Source organism: Colletotrichum siamense (assembly GCF_013390195.1).
Source record: "Colletotrichum siamense strain Cg363 chromosome Unknown KSG_Cg363_contig10, whole genome shotgun sequence".
Classification (NCBI taxonomy): Eukaryota; Fungi; Ascomycota; class Sordariomycetes; order Glomerellales; family Glomerellaceae; genus Colletotrichum; species Colletotrichum siamense.
The window spans coordinates 3,314,185-3,341,141 of NW_023501023.1; the positions used below are offsets into that span (position 1 = coordinate 3,314,185).

The following is a 26,957-nucleotide window of genomic DNA, read 5'->3' on the forward strand; positions in this document are numbered from 1 at the left end:
GCAAAGCGCAGCGGGCGTGGCTCCAGTTACAATGCTTTCCCCAACGCCTCATCTTTGAGGCAACAAATCAAAAGCCTTAGCCAGAGGCTGTGTCGTCCTCCCGGTTTGACAGCACGAAGCTCTGGCTGACCACCTTGCATACAAATCGCAGTATGCCCATTAGGCTGCTTGTTATGGAATTATGACTGCTTTAGACCTACCTCTCCCCTCTTCTGGGCGATTATTGAGGGATTCCTTCAGCATATTGTACGCTTTATTACTGCAGCATTCTGAGGGGAAGCCTAGCTCCATCTCTGAGCATTCTACTGGATTCAGCTGATCATATTATTTTGGCAAAACAATCATTCTCATTGAGTTACAGAAGCTTTTCATGCTTTAATGCTTTATTGATATTGAATTGTTCGTGTGGACACTATACCTTCCTAATTATTGTCACTTACTAGCGCACACATAGATGGTGAGTTGATCTTGTAGAGATCTATGACATCTCCAGGCATTTCCTGATTCAAGTCACTATTTGAAAGTTGCAAGATTCTCGAATTATACGGGGACTTCCATTGCTCGCGTCATTGCTAACTGAGGCAATCTAGACTTCCGATGCTGAGAAAAGCTCGCTCTCTCGCCGCGGTCTTACGACAGCCTTGGCGACAAGCGAAAATGACATCGCCCCTAAGTTCGAACCTTCTCATTCAACGATTAGTCCATTCGCATGGCCCCCAAAATTCTTCGAACGTCATACCATCGCATTCGAATGGGAGAATACGGCATGGGCCCTCAACAAACAGCTCGAGCACCAGCTCGTGTCTCCTGGGGATGTCATGTGTTTTATTCTGCGGACGGATGAAGAGTCGGCAAGATACGAAGGACGAATACGGCCGATTCTCGATATCTGCCATGATGTCGAACTCGAAGACTTACTCTCCGGTGATTTGGATGGACCGTGTCGGAAAATGGGATGGGTCATCGATGGGTATTATCGGGAAGAGAAGGAGAATCCATGGACATTAAGGCAATGTCGCGGGGCCCTCTCAGCGCGAGACATGGCCAAACTTCTTCTCGAAAAGGTAGCAAACATCCCAAACTATTACGGATAATGGACCAAATTACTTAAGTGGCTTACATGAAGTAGAGATATGTGAATTCCTTAGGGGTTGATGATAATTTTGAAGATCATTCAGCTGTTGATCCTGTTGATGCGGAACGACGCCTCATGGACGTACTTTTCCCAAATTAACGCGCATAGTTTGCACTAACATCATATAGCTACGTCACCGATATCGATAGCTGGGGTATCCTCGCACTAATTATGACCAGTCCAGAATCTCAGGCCCGTCTCCTCGCCGGATTCCTTCAGAGACATTTGTGCGCCAGACCATCTATCGGCGTGTCAATTGCGGTATAGAGGCTCTTTTATCTTTATTAACCGCACCATTCTTGCTAATTTCTTGCTCTACGTTAGGCAGACGGGCCATCTATATTTGCCCTTGACTTGCACGTGCCGTTCCACGTCTGGCGCACGACTGATCAACTGTTGTGCGACCCCCGTGTAAAGGCATCTACTGGAAAGCCCCTGAGAAACTCGCGAAGCATGAACTTCCTGGTGTCCTCCGCAGACCATTTGCCAACCTCGAAAGTTCACGGCATTTATTCAGGACATGTTGGCTGCTTGGTAACTGGCTATGATCAGTGGAGGTGGACTGCCATCTTGTCTATCGATACATGGTTCAACGTTGGAGAAGGTGCCGTAGACAAGGTCGAAAGATACCAGTTCGATCTGGAGGATGGGATGCTATTAGATCCTCTTGGTGGTGGCCAGGATGATGCCGAGAAGCCGATATGGGAACCAAGAGCCTACTTCCTTCGAATCATGCGACTCAGGCTGGGCCAGGTTGCAGATGAGTGGGAGCTGATTCGAAACAATCTGGAGGATGGGGTCGACAATCTGGTAAGCACTGGTTGAACCCAAGCACCAAATGGAACCCATTGTTTTACTAACTTCTCGTCCAGGGTCAAAGGAAGAAGAGCCTCTTTCTTCGGTTGCGCCCTTTTTCTACGGGTTCCGATCACGAAGATTACGGCCGAGAGTTTGAAAGCTTTGAAACTTGCCTGAGAGACCTCAAAGAGACCCTGCAGGAGCTGTTGCATGACCTCTATGAAACTCTCAAAATTGGTGAAAAGTTCCTCTCTACGGAGGTCAACTACTTCCGTAACGACGAAGGGAGCCCCGGAGATGCGACAGAATGCTACCCATCTCTATCTGAGACTCGGCGCAATTTCAATGAACTAGCACAACTGTACACGGCTTTTGTCAGCCTGAAAGAGAGATGTGGTGACATGACACAAAGCTGCGAGGAAGCTCGGCGAAAGGTGAGATTTCCCATGTCTCACTGCATTTCTCTCATATACTAATTAGGAATATTTCTTTTTGATGTGTAGTACTTTTTCCAACCTGGATATTATGAATCCAATCTGAAAGGAGTGGTGAGAAATTTTATTAATTACTAAGCGGTTAATACCTCTCTTCAGAAGTCTAATAGTCGTCACCCACTACCAGGCAGAGGGCTCTCATTTTGGACGAGGTAACACCAAATTTCGAAATGTAAGATCCATTGCGAGTGATCATATGCAAAATACACACTGATCTCATGAAACATTAGGAATTGATGCGGGGACAAGTCCGCGCAGATGAAATATGGCAGGCTTCATCGAGTGCGTTATACTGGCCGCAACGATTCCTGGACAGACCACCAGTTCCACTTGAGTGGGAGAACAAACCATGGATTTCCAGGCTAGAAAGACTGGAACAATCACACACCGAGGCAAATTACCTCTTTCTCGATGAGGATGCCGATTGGAATGCGGATAAGGCTCGCATAGGGTCTCTCATAGACATTTTCCACGATGCAACATTGGAAGAGCTGCAAGACGGGTCCTCCAATGTGCCATCGACGCAAAGGTCCTTGCTCATTGACGGGACATATGCAAATAACGTTAGCAGGTTTCGACAGAACCGAGGAGGGCTTTCTGCAAGAGAATTAATGAAAGAGCTACTGAAAGAGGTGAGGGAGTGGGCTATGTGTTTCTATTGCCTATTTTCATTCTCTCTTCCCAGGTTTCGTCTATTTCTGACTCTCACAGCGCTATCTTATTGATCATCCGGACAACTCTGATTCTGTCGAAGCCGAGCGACGACTGATGTAAGTTTCTTGATTACAAGTATAATTTGGCATGTCACAATCGTAACCTGAGACCACTCAAAGCTACATGACAGATATGGATGCATGGAACATGCTTGCTTTAGTATCGACAGCTCCGGAATCGCTTTTCCGTATCTTAGGCGATTATATGCTTGACTACACATATTCGAATTCGTCAATTGGCGTATCGTTCTCAGTGAGCATTGCTGACAATCCTAAGGTCGTCTTGAACTTGCTAATACATATGGTAGACTGAAGGGCCAGAAACATTCTCGCTTCGTTTCTCCTTGCCGTTTTACGCGTGGAGGTCCGCTGAGGAGCTCATTATGGACACTAGAATCAAGGGTTCTACAGGACAGCCCCTTCGGTCGTCGAGAGACGTCACATTCCTAAACAAGTTAGGAAAGCCACAACAGCAGCAAAAAGGAGTCGATGCCATTTATGCCACGCATATCAGTTGTTTGATAGTCGGTTTTGACCAAGAAAGATGGACTGGAGTCATGTTGGCAGAAACTTGGTTTGACCGACAACAAGGCCAAGGCAGAACGTCCCCAGACAACATAGCTCGTTACGCAAGTGACTTTGAACAGGGAAGGCTTTGCGACCCCTTTGATAGGGGGAAGACTAGTATGGATTTGGGAGCGACCAACATCCACAAACCAAAGTGGCACCCCAGACTTGCTTTCATGAGAACATTGGCAGTTCGCTTTTCTCAGACATACAAGGAATGGGATGCACTTCTCCAGCAGTTTGATGACAGAGCGAACAAGATCGTAAGACCTCAAAAGCTAGGATGGGGTTTACAAGCTCATTGAACTTTCTAGGCGATACGACACGCAGAGATTATTTCGCAAGTACGAGAACTAGCACAACTTCCGGATATTGGGCTCACATGGAGTCAAGACAGCGAGGAGTTCGAAGAGTTCCAGGGGTCACTTCTTCAGTTCGATGAACTTCTGAGTGACATCGCCCCTCACCTACGAGAATCTATGAACACTGCAGAGCATTTCATGGTAACTGACATTAATTACTTCATCTACCCTGCATCAGATATGGACTCGGCGGAGTGTTTACCATACATATCGCAAGTGCGAAAGACTTTGAGCGGATTTCGAGCGTTGGTCTTTCGAATGGAGAAATTACAGAAAAGCTGCAAGTCGATGATTGATGATGGTCAACAAATTCGAGAGAGAGTATGTCTTCAAGCCCTCCAGAAATAATAAGTATCATTCGAACTGACTGCCTCAGCATATCCCTCGGACAGCGATTATCGGAACATCAATAGTCAGTGGAGTACTTCTTCTTCCACTTGCAAATATAGCACGCCACTGACGCTTATACCAAGCCGGGCACGCTCGACGCCTCTGTGCCTTTCGTCTTCCAAGGTATCATGACACCAAGAAGCACGTACCTTTGGTCACTCTTCTTCAAAAGTCCAATACCATATTTTTGGATAATCGCGGTTCTTGCGGGAAACTCTCTGCTATTCGATCCAACCTTATGGCATCATTTGACCCTAGGCATCTATGCTGTTCTCCCTTTGGTGCTTCTGATATATGCGAGCTGGCTTGTGCTTGACAGCTTCGCCTCATCTCATTCTGACATACGATCCGGGGCTGACGGCTCGCGTCATCATCGACTGAATCAACAGCGGCTTACAGAAGATTCGAGCGCAACCAACTGGATTATTAGGAAGTTAGACCTCCTTACTGGCGGGCTATCTGACTTTTGGGTCGCCCACAATGAGAATCAGCAACCAGATCAGCCGTCCGGGTCGACTGGGAGCATTTTCCAACGATTATGCACCGTTTTCTCTCAAGGCAGTCGTACCGATTCGAGTATCCCTCTAGTCTCCAATGAAAACATACAAGAGCAGATCCTCATCTGTCTCGCGGATGAAAAGGATCGCTTGTGGAGACTAAAACACATATCCAGGGCTGACTGTCAAGATGCCAAGTCTTTTTTCATCACCATAAAGTCTCTCGTTACAGACAGGCCTCAACGGCGGTGGCATAGAACATTGTCCGTGTGGGGGCTCAGGCGGCCGATAGGAATACATTACGTAAAGGTAAGAAGATGCCTGAGTCACTATATGGCCGTTGACAGATCACTGAACTGCTTAGTTTTCCTTGAGGGGCAGAGGTTTGGTACGCATACTGAGCCGAGAAGCCAAATTTCCGCCAAGATCACATCCGGCCACTTACAGACCGACCGAAACTGACTCCTACGAACTCATTGGGTCTGATCTTCTGCTCGGATACTACAAAACTCCGCCGGAGTATGATGAGTCCGGTGGAGATATTTTAGATCGAATCACCCACAAAATCGACGGCCCTTTCCTGGATGATCAGACTAGGGGAACTGGGTACGGTCTAGCAATCGAGGAAGGCCCAAATCTCCACCGCATATCGAACATTCGTTTGATTTTGGTGTCATTTTTTGTTCTTGTTGGCATACTGTGGTCTTGGATGACCGGCAACATTGAACACGGGCTCGCAATTGCTAGTGTGATGGGATTCACTTCCACGGTCGCGATGGCGACGCTACAACTTTCAGCAACGAGTCGTGCGTCGATTCCTTGCCTGTGAAGAATCGACCAGGCGTTTTCAGACACATTGTCCACCCGAGCTCTATTGTTCTCTTCTGGTCGTAGATCTTAATTTCTAAGGATGACTGTGGCGGCATCAGTAATCCATTTCATTCCCTTTCCGTATCCATGGTCGGCAACAGTACGAGTTAGTCACAATCAAAACGGCGGCTCAAATAGTGGTTGCTATCACCAAGTGATATGAGATAATCTCTTGGTTGCTAAGGATCATTTCTGTCACTTGTATCACCATCTCAATCCGATTTTTTGACGAGGATTAGCCATCATGTTGGCTTTGGTACTCGATCTAGGGCATTTTAATTGTGCCTTCGGATGGCTTCTTGGGAATTTCAGCCGAATTGTGAACGAAATTCTGATTGATTTTTTTAATTCTTTTCTTCTTTTTGCCCCCTTTTTCTTTCTCTTCCTCTCAGTCTCCATCCTCCTCCTTTTCCTTTTTTGTTTCTAATTTCTTTCAAGCTTGGACAATTTCGAGGAGTCATTTCATAAATGCATGAAGGTTGGCCTTGCGTTCTTGTACAATCGCTATGACGTGTTAGGCCGACAGTACGTCGCAAGCTAACTTCTGAGCAATTATTGGTGTCGTTTCCTGAGGCAAGCTTATCTTGGTTGGGGTTACTGCTCTCGCATTTCGGCCAAACAAGAAACCGATGAAGACATGCAGCTGGATGTCGGGATGAAAGTAGGGCAACCTATTGGAGTGAGTAGCTTGTCTTCCCATCCAATAGATTCAATCCCCGAGAAGAACACATGCATCACCCGAACCCAACCAAGCGGCCCAGCTCACATCGCTGCAAGCATATCCAATCTCGTCATGCCGCGTCAATTGAAAAGTACAATGCTTAATGCCCGACCACACCCAGGCTCAGTGCACTCAGCCTCCCTTCAAGAAGGACTTCCAAATTCCCATGTCAATTGTGACAATGTTCTTGCTCTCTTTCATCTCACACACCAAACCAGGCTGTGCAGAAGGGAATGTAGAAAGCAATCACTATCACACACCATGGCGACTCTTTCCATCACCGGTCTTCACTCTTCTCTGGAGAGGCTGAGCCTCGATACTCCTCTTCCCTCTTTCCCCCCTGCTGACGTACTGGTACGTCCTCTTGATATCTTTCGCTCTTACATTGCGAAAATTGTTGCCGAGGTCACTGGATGTGACCCAGCTCTTGCGTACGAGGCGATTCAGACTACTGCTGCGATATCCATGGGAGATTTAGCTGTCATCCTTCCCCGTCTGAAGATCAAAGCTAATGCAGAGGTTGCGGCTGAGCTTCTGGCAAAGGTAAGAAGAACCTGTCGTTTGATTTCCCTAAACCAGGCTGATCAGATTGTGCAGTTCCCTAAGTCTCCTCTTTACACCTTTCCATTTGTTGACGGCATCCACATCCGAATTTTCTCCTCCCCCATTACGCTACCTAGGCTCCTCCTTCCCTTCATCGCGGACCGAAAGGAACTATACGGCGGTGACGAGTCATTCGGCCTTCGACCCGCTCCTGACTCTGTAAAGCTGAAGGCTATCGTCGAGTTCTCCTCTCCCAATATTGCCAGCGAGTTTGAGGGTAGGCACCTACGCAGTACCATCAACGGCGCTGCCATCGCCAACCTGTATGAGCGCATGGGATGGGATGTCGTCCGCATGAACTACCTGGGCGACTGGGGCAAGCAAGTCGCCCTTCTTGCCGTCGGTTGGGAGAAGTTCGGCTCCGATGAGGAGTTTGAGAAGGATGCCATCCGTCACCTTCTCGACGTCTACAATAAGATCGTGGAAGCCTTCAAGCCTGAGCTCGAGGCCAGCCACAAGGCCAAAGCCGACAACAAGAGCACTGCCGAAATCGAGTCGCAAGGTATCTACGCTGAGCGCGATGCCTTCTTCAAGCGGTTGGAGGATGGCGACGCCGATGCGATGGCTTTGTGGAAGAAGTTCCGTGACGTCTATGTCGAGGACTACACCAAAGCCTACGCGCGTCTCGGTATCAAGTTCGATGAGTACAATGGCGAGTCACAAGTCACGTCCGAGTCCATCGCCGAGGTCGAGGCTGTCCTCAAGGACAAGGGTGTCCTCGAGGAGAGCGAGGGATCCTGGGTCATCGACTTCAAGAAGCACGGCTCCAAAGGACTGAGCACCGCAGTGCTACGCAATCGTACCGGCACTACGATGTATCTCCTCCGCGACATCGCCAACGTCATCGACCTCGACAAGAAGCACTCCTTCGACAAGCTGATCTACGTCGTCACGTCCGACCAAGATGCCCACTTCGCACGCGTTGCAAAGGCCATCGAGCTCATGGGCCACGTTGACCTTGCCAAGAAGCTCCAGCACGTCGGCTTCGGCAAGGTACAGGGTCTCTCGGCGCAGCTCGGCAACGCGCATCTCTTTGGCGACATGATTGATCAATGTGCTGCTGCAGTGAAGACAGCCATGGCCGAGCAAGAAGGTGGTGCTCCAGCTGCCGCCGCTGAGCCTTTCGGTATCACCTCTTTGATCGCCCAAGACATGCACACCAAGCGCGGCAACGGCTACGCATTCGATAGCAGGAAGATGACGGAGTTTGAAGGAGACACTGGTGCTGCACTTCAGTTTGCATACACCAGACTCAAGTTGTCTTTGGGGCAGCTTGAAGCCGACCCCACGGCTCTGGCCGACGTAGACTACACACATCTGCAAGAGGAAGAGTACACAAATCTTCTCCGACTCATGGCGCAGTATCCCGACGTCATCAACGCTGCTTACAAATCGGTCGAACCTTCCGCCGTCCTCTCGTTCTTGTACCGTCTGGTCGAGCAGCTCATCGAGTGTCTTGATGTCGACGAAGACGAAGAAGCGCCTGAGGGTCCGGAAGTGGACCTTGCGAGGGCCGTGTTGTATGAGAATGCAAAGCAGGTGTTGGAAAATGGAATGAAGGTTCTAGGTATCCAACCATTGGCGACTTGAGTTGTATTGTATTGTGCATTTATGCTGATCATCTGGAATGTTTGGCTTCGATGTTTGGCTTGTTTTGATTTTGTGTCTTTAGGACAACAACGCCTTGGAACAGTGGGCGGCTTTTACTCTTTGTTCATTGGCACAGACTGATGAGATGATGACCTGACGACTACATGAGTACACCTCAACGCATTGGCTTCAGGGTTGTAGTTTACCGCGGAGCATAACAATTTGAAGATACTTGTAATCAAAACATTTGCTTGACGGAAACCGATTTCTTCTCGTTGACTGGCTGGATGTCTCTTGAATCACCGATGCTACATTTCTCCCCGCGATTTATTGTCGCTGGCTGTGTACATCTGGACAAATCGCTTTATCTGGCACTGTTTGGAGCCTTGGAGCAAGTCTCAGTGGACTTCCGGCTTTTCGCAACACTCAGTCTGGGGAATTCTTCTTGTGCTGGCCATTTCTTCTATCGGGCTAGTGGTGGACATCTTCAATCATGGTCTCGTGCACTTGAAAGTTCGAATACTCAAGGAATACATGAGTCCCCCGCTACAACTGAATCACGGCAAGAGCGGCCCATCAGTGTGACTTCCTTCATTAAAATTCAAAATCTCAGTCGGCTGGGCTACAAAAGGGCCTCTTCTCCCCCTCATCTCCAACCCAAACCAACTTCCACACCTCATCGTCTTCATACCCATCTTTCGGCGTCATCATTTCTGCCGTCGTTGCCGCCATCGTCGTCCGCGGCCGTCGTCCGTTATCGTCGTCCGTTGCAGTCGTCCATCGCCGTCGTCCGTCGCCATTGTCCGTCGCCAGTGTCCCTTCCCCGGCTTCTCAACTTCCCCAAGTGCTTCAGAAGTGATTCACCTTGACGCTTTGCTCACCACCTTTTTTCTTCACTTGTTCAATTCACCTTTGTCTCTCCAGCTTGGTCAGCACGTCCCAAGTATCGCACAAGCAACAACGCGTCTGCCAATCTTCATCTCCACGCGTGGGACCTCATCATATTCAATCTTGACCCCAACATCAACACCAACTTGCAACTATCACTACCTCTTGTTTCGATGAAAAGACCCCTTTTCACCTCGCAGCAACGCAATTAGGTTGGTTAGTCCTTTTTATTCCTCTCTTTCCTTATACATCGGCTGATTCTGAACTATAAGAGGACACCACCAGACGCCATCAGCCCTCCACAAACCTCCCCCTTAACACATCACAACAACACGACAACGACACAACCACATACAACAACTTCTCTATTCACCGCAACACCGTAACTTGGTGCGTAGCTTCTTCCATTTCCTCTCTTTCCTTGAACACGAGCTGATTCTGAACTATAAAAGGACACCATCAGACGCTGACAGCCCTTCATAAACCACTCCCTCAACATATCACAACTACACAACAACCATATAACCATACAACAACTTCTTTCTTCGCCTCACAACCGCAACTGGGTGGGTAGCTCCTTCCTTTTCGTCTCTTTCCTTGAGCATCAGCTGATTCTGAACTATAAAAGGGCACCACCGGACGCCGACAGCCCTCCATAAACCTCTCCCTCAACACATCACAGCCACACAACAACGACACCACAAGTCAGTGGGCCTCACTCCCCTTCAACCATACATACATACACATCACACAACAACGACACCCCCAATACATACCGTCATGTCTGGCCGACGCGATAGAGGAACGGCGGTCATCACGCCGGTGGAGCGCGCCCGCCGCGCCGAGCGGGCTAAGGAGAAGATCCGTGAGGAGGTGACATTCACCCCCGCCCTTCTCGGTCGCGTCCAGTCACGCGTGGACGCGAACGCCTTCCGTCGCTGCATCTCAGACAACACGATCTACCAGTCCATCTGCAACTCGCTCAAGGACCAGAACCTCCCCGAGCGCGAGCGGCGCCCCGACCTTGTCGACTTCCTGGCCCTTGAGGCCATTCTTCCTGTTCAGTACAACGGACAGTACAACAAGGTGCTTAAGGATCTCTTCGTCCGTTGCCACACGATCTCCTGGGTCAAGGAGGCTATCCTCAAGGCCAACCACGACTGGTTCCAGGACCAGCTGAAGGAGTCGAAGGACTTCATCCGCACCATGATCAACAAGGTCGATTCCCAGCTTCTGGAGATCATCCTCGAGGACATTGAGACCAGCTTCTGGCGCGAGAACATCAAGGACCACGTTCTCTACAAGAAGGTCTACCACAAGCTTCTGTCCGACACCGCCCTCACCCAGCGCGACGTCCTCACTGTTGTCGCCATCAACGGAGGCAGATATCCCACCGAGATCTTCCGTCACCTCGTCATCAAGCAGAACTCGGACATGCTCAACTTCGGCAACAACATGCACGCCCGTCACGATCTCTATGAGGACGAGGAATACCGTGGCTCGGCCCCGGCCTATATTCCTCAGGCCCCTACCGCCACCGCGATCCCTACCGCCGCCCCTACCAGCTCTGCTGCCAGTGCCACCGATAGCATCTCTGACCTTGAGGCCATTGCCGAGGCGATGGGAGACAAGAACAAGAGCCGCGAGATGCGCAAGAAGATCCAGGAGATGAAGGAGCTCATGGGCGGTGGCAGCCTCCGAACCGTCCGTGGGGGCCGCGTCCAGAAGCCTCAGAAGAGCACTCAAGGGCGACAGGTCATGCAGTCAATCGAGGAGGACGACGACGAGGAGGACGGCGACGATCCTGTGGTCACCAAGAAGGAGCAGGTCAGCCCCGGCACCAAGGCGCCTGCCCGTGCTAAGGGTGGTCGCAAGACTGGCTAAAGGCATCTGTATTTCTCGAGCGAACAATTGCAACAAAACACATGGGCATCCATTTGGAAGGAAGGAGAGACTGTATAATACAAAAAGGAGCTTGAATCGTCTCTTCCAGCGGTAGTTAGCAATCGGAGCCCATCATTTCTGCTCTCTGGCGTCTCAAGCGCCCTCGTCCGGCCTCGCTGTCACAAGTGTTCCTTCGTGGCTCTGTGATGTTTGTCCTTGTTCTAGATGTTTCATTGTCTCTTCTGTTCAGCACTGCCCTTATTCTTTGACTGTCTATTATCCTTGTCTTCGGGATGTCTGAGTGTAACGTATCTGTTCACTGTTCGACGGCTTCAGACTCGTAAAACTCTAGAATTTCTGCAAGATGCTTTCACATAGACAATAGGCAGTGTCTACGAGACCGGGAAACTATTTTTTGAAGCAAGCGGTACACTGCGGCCTGCGCTGCTCGTGCCCGTACGGAGTAGATTCATTCATTAAAGTAGGTAGTCATGTCATGTTGCGATCAAGTTCCAACTATCATCCTCTCTCCTTCAAACCTGCTCAGGTTCCCTCGGATTGCTCGTCACCACGAACTCCGTCTTCTTGACGATAACCGGGGCATCCAAGTGATAATCCGTGCTCCCATCGTCAGAGCTCTTTGCCCTTCTCGAGCCGCCCTCAATACCGACCTCCGTCTCGTTGCGGTCGATGCCGCTGCTCAGGGGCTGCATGCCGCTCATCCCCGGCCTCCAGCTCTGCAGCGCGTACCTGCTTCCCACGTTGCCGTTGCCAGTCGCAGCGCTGCGTCCGTAGCCGCTTGCGCCGCCGTATTTGTTACTCCTGCTTCCTGATCTGCTCTTCTCGTTGAAGTACTTGACTAGCGGCGCGAGGGTGGGTACGCAGGTGACGATGATTCCCAAGTTGTTCTCGACGGTGGACCACATGATAAGGGGGGCGGAGTCGAGGTAGTTGGCGAGAGAATGGACGGTCTGGATGCGGATGATTTGGATGACGGTGATGAAGGCGCCGAGGCCGAAGAGGCCGAGCAGTACGAACTTCTTGCGCTTTTGGATCTTCGAGGTTGCGAGAACGGGGAATGGTAGGAACATGCTGTTGAATATCTGTCAGCTGCTGAGAAGAAACCGAAGTTAGAATTAGCAAGACTCACACGACGATATCAAAGACAATTGTCAGGGCAGCCATGCTGGTGTAGAAGGGGACACCGGGGATACAAGAGCCGTTGGTAATTGTTGGATCCCACTGCTTAGCAATCTATAGGCTGTTAGCATTGGAATGAACAGAAGACTTCAGCGCATCATACCGGTGTGCACAGGTTGATCTGAACAACCAAGAAAGCAATATGGTAGGCAATGCAGAGACCGATGGTCGCAAATGTGCTCCATCTGTAGATGCCCTTGGGGATAAAACGCAGGTATGAAAGAAGCAAACTGAGCTTGAATCCAAGAATGCTCGAGATGTAGCTGTCTATTGTCAGAAAGGAGTGCTTCGCGGTGACGAGGGAGAACTTACAATGGAGCACCGGCATATTGCAGAAGGCCGAACTCATAGAGATTCTCCTCCGGCATGTCGGTCAACTTCTTCAGGCCAAGGCCCCATTTCGTTTCTGCGTTAAAGTGTCAGAAATCCATTCGATCTCTCTTTCAGGGAAAATCAACTTACGCATGATGCTCACGACGGCAAAGCCAGCGGCGCAAAACTAAAGCGTCATTATTAGTTCAAGCCCCTTCTTGCTTCGTAAATTTTATCTTACCCAGGTAACAACGATGACCCAGTCATCTGCATCAATCATCGTCAGCACACTTTTCTCTCAGCAGTCGAGTCGATTGCACTTACCGGACCCAGTTGCCTTCAGCATCACCATGCGGACGTACAGCCGCAAGGCCATAATGACCAACGACAAGGCCGTGAACACAATCGCAATAGTCGCAATCTTGGGTCCATCGGTATCCGTCCCCGGCGGGGTGTTGTATGTCCATGGCGGTGAACTCATGGCTGTGATCGACTCTCAAAATACCCTCCTTTGGGGATCCTTGAGGGCAACTCGTTGTTGCGGTGAGCTATAGCCAGCGGGTAAGGCTGAATATCTGGCGTGCTGACTATCTCAAGAGGAGGTTGAGGGGACGGGAAGTGGGAAGCAGCCACTGCTAGCCGATCGAACCGACGCGTAGCCCCGGGTAGGGAAGAAGGAGTCCAGGCGCAGAAAGTGGACGTGGACGGGAGTGGCGGAGCCCGGGTTGGCTTTAGACCGCTTTATCTGGGCAGGCCTTCGTTCATAACTTCATCAGACGAGGATTTGCGTTCGTTCTTGCCAGTTCTTCATTAGACGCGCCAAGAAGGAGAAGTGGAGGGCGTGGGAGATAAGAAGACTAATATTCTTTCAAAGTTCAGCATGGCCTACCTTCCCCCCGAGCAACTCTCTTTCCTCGTCGGTTCCGACGTCTTGGATTGGGCTCCAGTCCCGACCGTTTGGACGAGAAAGGGCGTCCCCTGTCGGAGGACAGGCAAGATATCACACTTGCAGTAACGGCCAAGCCGGCTGCAGGTGCGAACTCTGTGTGGTATCTAACCCGAATGTGTGAGATGTGGGCTGCGCCATCTTGTTCGGCTTCATCCCTCGGATCATCAACAAGGTAGGAGGTCCGTCCATCCCTCCACTCACGCTCGTACTATGTCCTTCGGCTCGCGTTTGTAAGCATCTTGGGCAAGAACCACGAGGACGGAATACGGGGTATGAGGGCTAAAGGGCCATGAGAGCAGACCCTTTGCTCTTCGCCCCCCGCCGGAGACCGTGCCGACGTTGCATTTCAGGAGCACGTCCTGGAGACGAGCCGGCCCCGGCCTGCATCTTGCAAAACACATCAAGTTGCGACCAGTCACTTGAAGCTTCGCCTGGACGAGGAATTCTAGGGTTCTAGAAGCAAAGCTGGCCGCGGCACGCCGGAACCATGCACCGCTGCAGGTCCCCTGAGATGCACTATGCAGTACATTACATTGTACGCGGCACTAATTAGCGCAGGTCCAGGGATGGTGGTGATGGGAAACTTGATTTCTCCCACTCGGGAGCTTTGTGGGAACGCCGTTTCTGAGGGAGACGACTGTGACTGGCTGCTGGCGGATGTTGGCAAAGCCACCTACGGATGGCGTTGGCATCTGAGTCCCAACCACGGAGTGCTTCCGAACAGACGAAGTTGCAGTTGCCACATGACCAAGATGAAGGGACAAAGAGCCTCAGTCTAAGCCAGACTCGGGCGACAGGTCCTTCCCAGTCTCCTGGACTCTTTACGACACGGGAGTGATATATCACATTGGGGGCTAGAATGGCGTGTTGAAGAAGTGCGCACAGGTTCAGAGGTGACAGCCGGGAATTTTGACAACTTGGCGGGCTAACTTCACTCAGGTCTAGCCTCCAAGTCTTCAGCGTGTAGCTTGCATAGTGGATCGAAGCGCACCCGAGGTAGCCCGAGTCGGTCTGTGTCGCGATGACAACTCAATTGTGACATACGAGGATATCCCTGTCCGAGACACGCCGGTTCGGGCAATTGTCCATGTGTGGTAAAGTTCGTCTGCTCCGGTATCGACCAGCCATCCCTATAAAAGCAGGTTGTCTCAGTAAAAAGGCTCTTCCTTGAGGGAAATTCTGGTCGCAACGTTTCAACGGCGCGTTAGTTGGCGTTGGATAAGTTCCATGGGTTCCAGAGAATTTGCTTTTCTTCATCAAACATCAGGTTCCAACACACAAAAGTTCGCCTGGTTGAAGAAGTTGCTGTGCCACCACGTGGGACCTGGAGTGCCGACTTGGCCTGAGCCCTTGGGGCAGCCCCTGCTGACGGTCCACACAGGCAAAAGAAGTTCCAGAAGTTCTCCGGAATTCCGCTTTTCAGGTGAGAATACAGGGTGAAGGATGCACTTTGCAGGTGAAGGACTTGCAGTCAGCCCAGTCCCCCCCAGGCGCTCACGGAGCAACCCCCAACTTCGGGGTCCAGCGGAGCCAAGAAATTAGCTTTTAGACGTGGGCTGCGATATCAGGGGATGGAAGCATCCCGTGAGAGCCGTCCATGGCCTCGATTTTTTGCGAGCGCTTTGACGTTGGGAGATTTGCGGTCGTATGCTCCATTCTTGGGGAAATCATCGTGGTCTTTTGCGGATTTTGCTTCGCTTTCGGATCCGAATGCTGACGGTCAGATGGTATGGTGGTGGTCAGCCACACAACACGGGGTGGACCGAAAGATCGGGACGGGACGAGAGTCTGTGCTGTTGTTGTCAATCTGACTTTACCAACGGTGTGGCGGCCGTTGCCTCTGTCTGTGCATACACTCTCACTTGCACAACTCCTGTCATCTCTTGTCGTCCATCTCAACCATGGATGATCGTAGACGGGTTACTCCAGCGCAAATACCAGATTAAAGGCAGCATCAAGCCCGTCTGTTTACTCCACGAAAACGCAAATCCTCGAACAACTCGAGTTTGGACGAATGTTTCGATTGACATGGCTCGCTGCCTCATTCGTCAGACCAAAAGAAAGCATCCGTTGGGAATCTGGACTACCAGCGAACTATGTCACCCAAAGCCAGGAACTGGAGTCGCAAACATGTCGCAGTTAGTCAAAGATTGACCAGATGTATCGGCTCCGATCGAGGGTTTTTACCAAGGTATAGCCGGCCCTCCCATCATCCATGGGCCATGCGTAACGGTCGCCATCCGCGATGCTGCCCCCCGCTCTCGAGATGTGGCGCCTCGTACGATGCGGCTTGAACCGAATCTTGGAAAGGACTTTGTGTTGCACGGCTGATGACGAATTTCAGGTTAGACCACCGCGAGGCCCCTGCTATTCCCCTGAGAAAAGATGAGGGGCTTCTTAGTGATCCCCTTCTAAACGACCGGGATGTGGCTCGCAGAATCCCCACTGCCGGCGTGGGTTCGATTAGACTTCGACTCAACACATCCCCGCAGCTTCAATTTCCGACCGAGGTCGCGCCCGACGATAACACGCTAGAGACCTCAAATTCGCCGAGGCAAACTCCGGATCTTCTTGCGTGCAGGCAGGCTCTATCCGCACCAACGAAAGACGCAAGATGTTGTCGATCGAAAACCACCAAGAGAGAGGGTGTGTGGACGATGCCTCACGCTGGTAGCGAGCGGGAGTCTGCAAGGACGCCTGCGAGTTCTGCAGCACTTGGGACGGAAGCGAGAGGACCAAGCTTTATCTGCCGGGGCACCTGACTCCTTTGATCTGCAGCGGCTCGAGGTCCCGCTGAACAAGACTCTTGCTCGACGCAAGCTCGCGGCGTGGAGCTTCACCGAGGTCAGCCAGACCAGGCCCAAAATCCACCATCATACCATGAGGACGGGATTCCCATGGTCCGAGGCCCCAGTGCCTTGATATGGCGGAAGTCGGAGCTCAACAACGCCGCCCGACGCGACAGAGAACGAGCAGCGGAGACTGGACTTTACAGAAATGTCCACCGAGGCATCCAGCATTCCCCGTCCCCCCTTGATTTCCGGTCGATATCTAGGTCGGTATTGTCCTCGTTCCTGATCCACCGCCCCCAACGCTTAGCCTACCCAGGGACAAGTCCAGGCAAGGGGGCCAAGGAGACCAGCCACAAACGGCACTGCATTAGCATCGATCCTGGGCTTTTGATCCCTCTCTATCATGGCGACCTTGCGAGCTGTATGGATTCATCAGCACCAAGTAAGGCCGTACGCGGCAAACTTCCACTAGTTTGAGGGGGCGAAGTCGTCTTATAGGTTCCCAATCTCGGGTCAGCCATCCCAGTCGGGAAACGACTTCACTAGGATATGAGCGATGGAACCTACATGCCGTAGTCCCGGAGGCCGGGTAAACGCAGTCTGCAGACTCGCATCGTACTAAAATGGCCGCCCTTGGCCGCCGGCGAGCAGAAAAAAAACTCTCTTTTGATGAAGGGATCCAGCGGCAACACACTCTCTTTTACTCTCCCTAGCCGTCAAACGTGCCGATCTTGTGCCTCTTTGTCACTCGTCGCGCGTTGTCCTCTCGTTTCCCTCCTCCCACCTTCCCACCTCACGGCCGAAAAGTCAACATGAAGAGCTTTGTCCTCCAAGCGGCCCTCTTCGGCGCCGCTCTCGCGGCCCCCAACCGTTCCGGCTCCGGCTTTGCCCCCTTCGCCGAGCGTGCCACGGACTGCAAGTGCTTCCCCGGTGACAGCTGCTGGCCGTCTACCGAGACTTGGAATGCCCTCAACACCACCGTTGGTGGCAGACTGATCGCCACCGTTCCTCTGGGCTCGCCTTGCCATGACCCTACCTACGATGCTGCCACTTGCGCTACGCTGCAGAGCGAGTGGCAGGACTCTGAGATCCAGTATGTCACTGCCCTTGACTGATGTTTAATGATAGCCACTGACAGTCATGTAGCATGGAGTCCTCCTCTTCCATCATGGCTCCCTTCTTCGCCAACCAGAGCTGCGACCCCTTCCAGCCGGAGTCGCGTCCCTGCCTGCTGGGCAACTACGTCGTTTACGCCGTGAACGCCACCACCGCCGAGCACATCCAGGCCGCTATCTCCTTCTCTCAGGAGCACAACATCCGCTTCGTTGTCCGCAACACCGGCCATGACTACCTTGGTCGCTCCACCGGTGCCGGTGCCCTCTCCGTGTGGACTCACCACATGAACAGCGTCGACATCGTTGACTGGGCTACCGCTGCGTACACCGGCAAGGCTGCTAAGATCGGCGCCGGCACCCAGGGCTTCGAGGTCATGGAGGTTGCTCACAACGCTGGTCTTGCCGTCGTCGGCGGCGAGTGCCCTACTGTCGGTATCGCTGGTGGCTACACCCAGGGCGGCGGTCACTCTGCCCTCTCGACCTCCTTCGGTCTGAGCGCTGATAACGTCCTCGAGTGGGAGGTCGTCATTGCCAACGGCACCCTTCTGACTGCCTCCAAGACCGAGAATGCCGACCTCTTCTGGGCTCTGTCTGGCGGTGGCCCCGGTAACTGGGGTGTTGTCACCTCCATGACCGTTAAGGCTCACGCTGACGCTAAGGTCGGAGGTGCTACCCTCGTCATCATGGCCGCCGATAATGACAACGACGCCTTCTTCAACTCCATCGATGCCTTCCACGAGGAGCTTGCCGGCATGGTTGACAACGAAACCATGGTCGTCTACTACTTCGGAGCCACCTTCTTCCAGATCGCTCCCCTGAACGCCTTCAACAAGACCTCCGACGAGGTCAAGACCATCATGGCCCCCTTCGTCGCCCGCCTCGACGCCCTCGGCATCACCTACACCGTCAACTACTCCGAGTACGACAGCTACTACGGCCACTACGACAAGTACTTCGGCCCCCTGCCCATCGGCAACATCCAGGTTGGCATCGCCCAGTACGGCGGCCGCCTCATCCCCCGCGACAACATCACCAACATCGGCTCCTTCTCCCGCAGCGTCGCCGCCAAGGGCGCCACCTTCATCGGCGTCGGCACCGACGTCAGCAAGTTCGGCAACAAGGACACCAACTCCGTCACCCCCGCCTGGCGCAACACCCTCGTCCACGCCACGCTCACCACCGTCTGGAACTTCACCGCCCCTTGGGACGAGATGCTCGCCAAGCAGACTCTGATGACCGACGTCATCATGCCTGAGATCGAGGCTCTCACCCCTGCTGGTGGCGCGTACATGAACGAGGCTGATTTCCAGCAGCCCAACTTCCAGAAGGAGTTCTTTGGCAGCAACTACAACTCCCTGGCGTGCCTGAAGAAGAAGTGGGATCCCGAAGGATTCTTCTATGCTCGCAACGCTGTTGGTAGCGAGTCGTGGACCGTTGCCAACGATGGCAGGATGTGCCGTGTTTAAGGTGTGAAGGAACAGAGAACCTATGTAATGAACAAGAAATAAATTTGATCTGTCTGTCAGACCACTGTGCCAATGTCTTCAATTGTGTCTGTTTGGTTTCTTGCGATCGTGAATCTCTACAGCTAAGTACCTTATCCATAGCCTGCGGTCGCAAGTGCAATGACCAAGGTGAAACGAACAGAACGAAACGAGCAACGACAACCGCGTATTGTGAACATCATGCTACATCATTCCGTACTGACTTCCACGTTCTCTTCTCTGTAATCACGTCGGCATTAACTGTAGACTAGTCACTGATTACTCCGTACTTCGGGGCCAAATGATGAACGCTTTGCTGCAGAACTGTCCACACCCCATGCAGACCGGACTCTGATCTCGCAGGTCGCAAGTAACTTACAAACAAAGACGTGATTTAAACCTGAAACGAGAACGACTTTTCAACAGTTGTGCTCAGCTTAACATGCTCAATCCCTTTTAAACCCACCGTCAAGAGCTGGCATAGCTATCTGACCAACTTGGACCGATGTTAGGTTCACACAGAGAAAAGACGCTGAAGTTAGCCGCAGGATGCTTGCGAGTTGATCTGCTGTAGAGAAAGCATATGATGTATGCCTTGTGCTTGATACCTATGGCAAACAGATATAGTCGTTGATTCAGTCGGCTATGAACTCAAAGGGGCTAGCCCAGTTGATTTGAGGTTTGTATGCCTCCGGAAGAGTTAACAATCCAGCTAGGTATTTTCGGAACCATTCAGGCAAATATTGACAGCATGGATGACAGGGGTAAAATGTACAGTAGCCGATAACATAGGACAATGCAACGCAATGGAGACGACGAGGGATGACGATGGAGCACGGCGACGACAACGATAATGACAACTACGACATAAGAATCACTGAGGGTCTGAGATGAACTAGCGTGAGATTAACGATTCAAATGAACAGCGTTTGCGTTTTCTGTTCAGCGATTTCTACAGCGCTGTCTTTAGTCATCCATTGTACTCAATGTTGACTTTCTTTCGTTTCGTTTTGTTCTTCCTTCAGCAATGTTCATTTTCCCACATCAAAGGCTGCCTCCCCTAATACATCACCGTCTCACATTCCACCTGACATGACTTACATGTAAATGTGAAGACTAGCTAAGACTTTCAATCACACAAGCCTCGGACTAAGCCACTGGTAATCACTTATCCTTTGATGAAATTCCCACACTCTGTCTGTGTAGTCGGAAACATGCGAAACCATCGCGTGTAGTCCCCATGCAACAAAATTGTTTTCGGAGGGCGGGAACGGAAACCTCTCGGTAACCCCGATGACGACGGGATTTGTGGTTTTGGGTCCCTCGTAGTTTGGCAAACAATCATACTCCCTCGCTCGGTCTTTGTGTATGTTGTTGCTCTCATCCTTCTGGCCTTCGTCGATGATAGAGTGTGGTAAGGTGTCCCTGATTTCTTGAAGCCTGCTTATATTGCTCCTTTCTCACAATCTCGACGTCACAGATACTAGCTTAGCTGTCTGCAAGCCTCGTTGCCCAATGGCCATAGTCACTCGTTCCCTTCCATTATAATCTGAGACTTCAAGAAGACAGCTAATTCCAGCCAGAATGAGCGTGAAAACAATAGATACGTGCCTCGATGTTTTCTCCCGCTTCAATGATCGAGACCATGTTGCTCAGGTTCGCTGAAGCTCATTTGGTCGAGGTCGTCTACTTCGGACACTGCTTCTCAAAGATTGCTACTCGTCATCATAGGAGTTCGATTCATACCAACTTTTTGACGTCTTTCTCAGTTTTTGACTTTGTATTTCCATGGTTTGGCTACCTTAGTCAAAGTCGACAGCGGCTTCAACGGACGGAACCTCCGATACCCACAATGGAGTTGGATGTCCGTCGCCTCGATAGCAGCCGAAAATGGAAAGGGTGGATCTTAATTACGCATTCTGAGTGGACGGAATTGCAACTCCATCATGGGTCCCGCCCCGGTCCTCACCGGGCATCGCCAACAACTTGCTTCCCTCAACTTTGATCATATGGTTCATTTTCCGATGCGTCAGAGGACTCGCCTCTAGTTTGTATCCGATATCGCTCCGTAGCATGGCTATGAACGCGTTCTAGCAATCGCTTCCAGACGACCGTCAACGGCCAATATGGGATGATGACGAGCAACGGAGATTGAACTCCACGGCTAGTCGCTCGACCATCTTCCACATACGAGCTAGCAAGATAATGCGATATAAATACTGCATTTGTTATCTAGACCTAATCTCTTCACCATTCAACCTTTTCTGTAACTGCAACCCAAATTCCAAACCATGGCTCCTTCTAGCGTTCAAGACCTGTTCGATGCCGAGCCAATGACTGCCACCAAGGTCCGGAATGGCTCAGTTGCCGCTGTCAGTTATCACAAAGGGGACTTCGGAATCTTCCGCCGTCTGGTTCCTCTAGCATCCGATGGCAAGATAACACACCTCAATGCCGGCTTCATGCCACCGTCAAATCTCATCGTGGACGAAGCCATCCGCCGCTTCTGCTCGGAATCTCTACACCATCCATCCCCCAAAGCTTGCTGGCGTCAAGACGTCGAGGCCGTCCGTCAGCTCTTGGCTCGGTACATCAACACGGATCCATCATCAATAGCCTTTGTCCGCGACACGACAGAGGGCCTAGGAAGCTTCATCCACGGGTTGAAGTTCGAGCCTGGAGACAACATAGTCATCCTAGACTGCGAGCACCCGAACCAGGCATTCGGCTGGATGGCACTTCGTCCCCTCGGCTTGGAGGTCCGCCTTGTCCCGACGGACCCTGAAAGACCTGTCGCCGCGAACGCGAAAACCTTCGCCCCCTATGTCGACGACAGGACCAAAGCCATTGGCTTAAGCTCAATCATGTTCCATAGTGGACAATGGAACGATATCGCAGATGTTTGCTCTGTCTACAGACCCATGGGAATCCATGTCCTTGCAGATTTAACTCAGCAAGTCGGGTTCGCCGACGTTGATATCCAGGCCCTGGGCGTCTCGGCAGCTGCTTTCAGCTTACACAAGGGGCTTAACACACCAACAGGCTTCGCAGCCCTCTATGTCGATTCAGCCGTTATCGAAGAACTTGACCCAACGCCTCCACTTGTCGGCTACGGAGGCGTGGCCAGCGTGAGCGACTCAGAAGACTTCATGATTCCAGAGGGACCGATCGTCTTCCATCAGACGGCTCGCCGATATGAGCACGCTAATATGAGCTTCATCTCGGCTGTTGCAGCTCGTGCATTCCTCCAATTTTACCTCGAGGTAATGCGGCCCAAGAATGTTGAGAATCATCTTTATAGTCTTGGAGATGCTTTACAAGAGTCTTGCGCGGAGCTAGGTATCAGCGTTCTTGGGCCGAAGGAAAGGAGGCAACATGCGCCGCATCTTCATGTCCTTCAGCTTCATGATCCTCGTTGGCTTGAACATTTGACCGCTTCCAGTGTGGTTGTGACGAGGTTTAGGTCAGGAATCAGGGTGTCGTTTGGGTTCTATAATAACCTGAGTGACGTGGACAGACTGGTAGCGGTTCTCAAGTCGGGAATTGCATTGGGCATCTCTTCAAGTTCCGCCTTCACAGACGGTCTATCATGAGCTCATCCCGACAGAAGAGGGACAAAGGTCGAAACTCTGGTTTGGGCATTGTAAGGTTTCTGTCACAGCATCACCCCCACCGCCTTCCCGTCGTCGTCTCCCGTCATCTTCCCTATCATCGTTCTTGCTGTCGTTTCCCATCATTGCCTGGTGTCTCCTAGTTTGACATCACATACCGCAACCAACGCAAATTGTACTTGAATTAGAAGGCCAATAAATAGTAAGACTATCAACAGCTCAAAGTTTAGTCTCTTATTGCCTAATCATATCTCTTTCTGTACGTTGGGTCCAGAGTTGTATCTGAGTAGACGCCGTATATGATTGTTCAATAACTGTGCAGATGGCAGAAACTCTCAAGCTGCATACATAGTTTGATGCTCAAAGGAAACGAGAATCGTTTTGCTTCGGTCTAAATCGAAATCTCTGTGCTCGACTACGACTTGTTGGTGCTAGATACTGCTCATTCTTGAGGCCGTGATCGGATGATGACCTGGGTGGCTCCCTGTTCATGGCGGCATTAGCGCTGTTCACGCCCGTACTTCAGGCGGGACGCGACCGCTACCCCCGCAACTTAGCTTCTCCAACTTTCAACGACACCTGAACATGTTCGTCACTCATTCATGCCTTTCACATCATGCCCTCCCCGAGCAAGCCAGTGAAAAGAATCTCGTGAGCCAAGTGACTCTCCAAACCTTGTACTCGAACGTTTGCTGATACACCACAGGTGTAAGCGATGCCAGTACCGAAAGGTAGGTTGCTCCATCACCTCAGCACAGCCGTACTCCGGGATCTGATGAGTCTCCCCCCAAGTTGAAATGCTCCCGCACAGAACCATGCCAGAACTGCGTCACCTCAAAGACCGCATGCGAGTACCGCGAGGTCGACCGCAAGAGAGTACCAGTCTCACATGAGTACGTCGCTAGCCTAGAAAGCCGCCTCTCCTGGTTCGAGTCATTCGTCAAGAACCTACGGGCCGCATCGCCCGAGCAGCGGGAGGAGATGCTCAAGTCAACCGCCTTGGACGACAAGTCGCCCAGAGGTGAGACGCAAGCCCCTGGAGAGTACATCACCCAGCTCGGAATCCACGCAGGTAACCAAGCCAATCTCGAACTCGGGCTAGAGGGCTCGCTAGTCTACCACGGCGCGACGAGCATCTTCCGCGCCGAGGCAGAGCACGGGCAGAAGGACGTCACCGACCGCGTTGGTCAGGGTTATTACGACGGCGTCGAGTCGAATTTTGAGAGCGTCATGGAGCATTTCGGGATCGGCATGCATGATGAAGTCGTCATGCAGTCGTTGACGCAGTTTTTCCGGTGGCAGTACCCTCACTTCATGTTCATTTACCGGGAGGCCTTCCTAAGGGACCACTTTGGGGACAGGAAGAACGGAAAGTACTGGTCTTCGGCGTTGTTACTGTCTATATGCGCACTAGGGGCTCTTGTGTCGCTTGATACGAAGGAGTCGAGCGATCAGTTCTTTTTGGCGGCTGAGAGTATCATTATGGTGACTGGTTTGACAAGGCCATCCATTGCGACCGTTCAGGCTTTCCTCTGTCTGGCTTTCTACGAGATTGGAAGGGGCAATCTGTCAAAAGGATGGGGTTACTCAGGTGAGAGATAGGACTCCTCTCAGCTCTCTTCCCCGTCCAAGTCCATCCTGGAAGCCAGCAGGGGAACGACGTGACTGACGACAGATTCAACAGGCATTGCCTTCAGAATGGCGCAAGACCTGGGTTTCCAAAGAGACCCCAAAGACTGGGTCCAGCACGACTCTTCCCTAGCTACTCCCGAAGATGTCGAGATCCGAAGACGCATCTATTGGGGCTGCTACATCTCCGACAAGCTGATCAGTCTCATCCTCGGTCGGCCGGTGTACCTCGTCTACGACGAAGCGGAAGTGCAGCCCATGGAGACTCTGCCGTAAGTCACTTGGACCCCTGATCATCTTCATACTGACAAGAACAGTGAGCCACCTGAAATGGCATCGTGGCGACCGGTCGGCTTCGGCGACGAAGATACTCAGTCAACAAAGGCAACTTCCATGATTCCATACCTCCACGAGCAGATCCGTCTGTCGCGGATTATCGAGCGCATGATGACGACCCTGTTTAGCCCTCGTTCGCATCTAGACGACATCAGCCGCCGGCTATGTTTCGACAACCTCAACCTCGAACTGAACCGCTGGCGGGAATCTCTCCCCGACTTTGCGAAGTGGCTGAAATGGGGCCCTTCATCAAAGCCGATACCTGGAGTCTTTGCCCTGCAGTGAGTATCTCCATCCGCAATCGGTTTCAAGATGGGCGACTGAAAGACCGCAGCCTCCTTTTCCACAGCGCTCGCATCGCTTTAAACTACGACCAGGCCATCGCGACACGCGGCAGCGAGTCGGAGGAGAGGTCGCGAGTGTACTGCAGTACGTCAGCTACCGACGTGACGTCGCTCCTACGCACCTACCGGACCCAGTACGGCTTACAACACGCGCCTCTTGTGTTCGTGTACGGCGCGGTGCAAGCGTGTCGCTCGGCTAAGGCTTTTGGGATCGCGGAGGAGTTGCAGTATCTGAATCAGACACTTGGAGAGTTGTCATCGATCTGGGGCCTTTCTCGAGAGGTTCTCCGGCGCTTGGGTTAAGGGTTTTTTGTAGTCGGCGCAGGAGAAATACTTCAAATTTCATCGCAATCCAGGCCTCTCGATCTACAATCTTGTTTATTCCCGTGGTCGCCAAACTGTCCTGCTTTCGGGGCCATGACATTTTGCAGGCCTTCCAGCAAGCACTACGAACCGAGGATGACTGGTTTCGACACGAGACGACATGAGTTTTATTTCGAATGATCACACTCACGATTGACCCGGGACCCAAGACTATCCTAGTCCTGATCTTGTTGTCTCACAATGCTTTTCCTTTAGGTCGCGATCGGCATGTGACATGATTGAAGAAAGTGAGAACTCCCCTCAGCCAGAATGGGAGGTCGGGCAGGGGTGTCGCATCCCGGTCTATGGGGACCAACTGCCTGGCTGTGTTACCTAGGCGCTTATCGTTGAGTTCTGACAGATGCGATGCGACCCGCGGGATTTGTACCCGTCTCTGTTTCTCATGCTGTTATTGAGCATCCAATTTTCACAGAAAATTACATGATGAAGCAAAGTATGATTCAAGATGGAAAACACGATGTGTGGCCTTGCCGCCTTTGACTTGAACTCGAGTACCCGGATTCCCACATCCTCGAGATCCACAAACCCCGAGTTCCGGGTACAACACCTCCCCCGCCAAGTGCGTATGTCAAGCACAGCCAGTCTCTCATGTGGACTCCACGAATCGTGGGTTGTCAGTTTGTCCAACTCCAATTGGCCGTAGTCACGATCGCGCCCGTAGGACCTGTGGACTTCTCCCCCAAGCATTGCATCGCCGTCGGATGTGTGAACCATTGGAGCACGACGGCCGCGAACGAGTACTCCTCTGCACACGTGGCCGTATCTTGAGCAACGAAAACAGGCTGGCAATCTATTAATCGGCTTTTCCAGCGGGCTTGCTGTTCCCACGATCTGCTTGCCATGATGAGGTAGGCTGTCCAAAGTCCCAACAGCATCGTCCAGGTAGCAAACAGACGAAGGAAGCATCCACTTTGATATCCTCATTGGTCGAAAGGCCCCTGATATCACCGCTCTCCAGTCGACTCTGTTGGCGCTAAATCCGGGGAGGTTAGATACGACGAGGATCCCCAGCCGTTCAACAGAAGCAAACACATCGGAGCCTGCCTCCGCCTTCGAAATGTGCCTCCTTACACCAAGCCTAAAAAGCAAACATCGTTTGACAAGCGGGGTGGCAGGTCCACCACACACGAGAGCGAACCTGTGGCAAGCAAACAGCGTTCCCCGAAACGGCAGGACTACCAAGAGTCTCCAACGATCGTTGAAAGGAGATGCAGGCAGATACCCAGGCGTGGGGACTCGGGGCCAGGGGTTCATGCGGTTTGCTGTTCCCGCGGTGCGAATCGAGGCTC

At 51.8% G+C, this 26,957-nt stretch overlaps 5 protein-coding genes across 5 annotated transcripts; 4 read left to right on the forward strand and 1 right to left on the reverse strand.

The window, feature by feature from the left end:
• Positions 1-6,808: 6,808 nt before the first annotated feature.
• CGCS363_v014787 (Arginine--tRNA ligase) lies at positions 6,809-8,740 on the forward strand (the record flags this gene model as incomplete). Its single annotated transcript, XM_036646636.1, has 2 exons — positions 6,809-7,090; positions 7,145-8,740. The coding sequence occupies 2 exons, from the start codon at positions 6,809-6,811 to the stop codon at positions 8,738-8,740; spliced, it is 1,878 nt and encodes a 625-aa protein (XP_036488618.1).
• Positions 8,741-10,408: 1,668 nt separating this feature from the next.
• On the forward strand, positions 10,409-11,512 carry CGCS363_v014788 (uncharacterized protein; the record flags this gene model as incomplete). Its single annotated transcript, XM_036646637.1, has 1 exon — positions 10,409-11,512. One exon carries the CDS (start codon positions 10,409-10,411, stop codon positions 11,510-11,512), a length of 1,104 nt encoding a protein of 367 aa, XP_036488613.1.
• Positions 11,513-12,045: 533 nt separating this feature from the next.
• On the reverse strand, positions 12,046-13,505 carry CGCS363_v014789 (Satratoxin biosynthesis SC1 cluster protein 4; the record flags this gene model as incomplete). The annotated part of the gene is made up of 7 exons (XM_036646638.1): positions 12,046-12,604; positions 12,663-12,766; positions 12,816-12,975; positions 13,025-13,118; positions 13,175-13,211; positions 13,266-13,291; positions 13,349-13,505. 7 exons carry the CDS (start codon positions 13,503-13,505, stop codon positions 12,046-12,048), a joined length of 1,137 nt encoding a protein of 378 aa, XP_036488614.1.
• Positions 13,506-17,577: 4,072 nt separating this feature from the next.
• ZEB1-3 (FAD-linked oxidoreductase ZEB1) lies at positions 17,578-19,346 on the forward strand (the record flags this gene model as incomplete). Its single annotated transcript, XM_036646639.1, has 2 exons — positions 17,578-17,858; positions 17,912-19,346. 2 exons carry the CDS (start codon positions 17,578-17,580, stop codon positions 19,344-19,346), a joined length of 1,716 nt encoding a protein of 571 aa, XP_036488088.1.
• Positions 19,347-21,655: 2,309 nt separating this feature from the next.
• On the forward strand, positions 21,656-25,587 carry CGCS363_v014791 (Uncharacterized protein; the record flags this gene model as incomplete). Its single annotated transcript, XM_036646640.1, has 5 exons — positions 21,656-22,627; positions 23,798-24,566; positions 24,660-24,876; positions 24,922-25,221; positions 25,275-25,587. The coding sequence occupies 5 exons, from the start codon at positions 21,656-21,658 to the stop codon at positions 25,585-25,587; spliced, it is 2,571 nt and encodes an 856-aa protein (XP_036488087.1).
• Between the last annotated feature and the right edge of the window lie 1,370 nt (positions 25,588-26,957).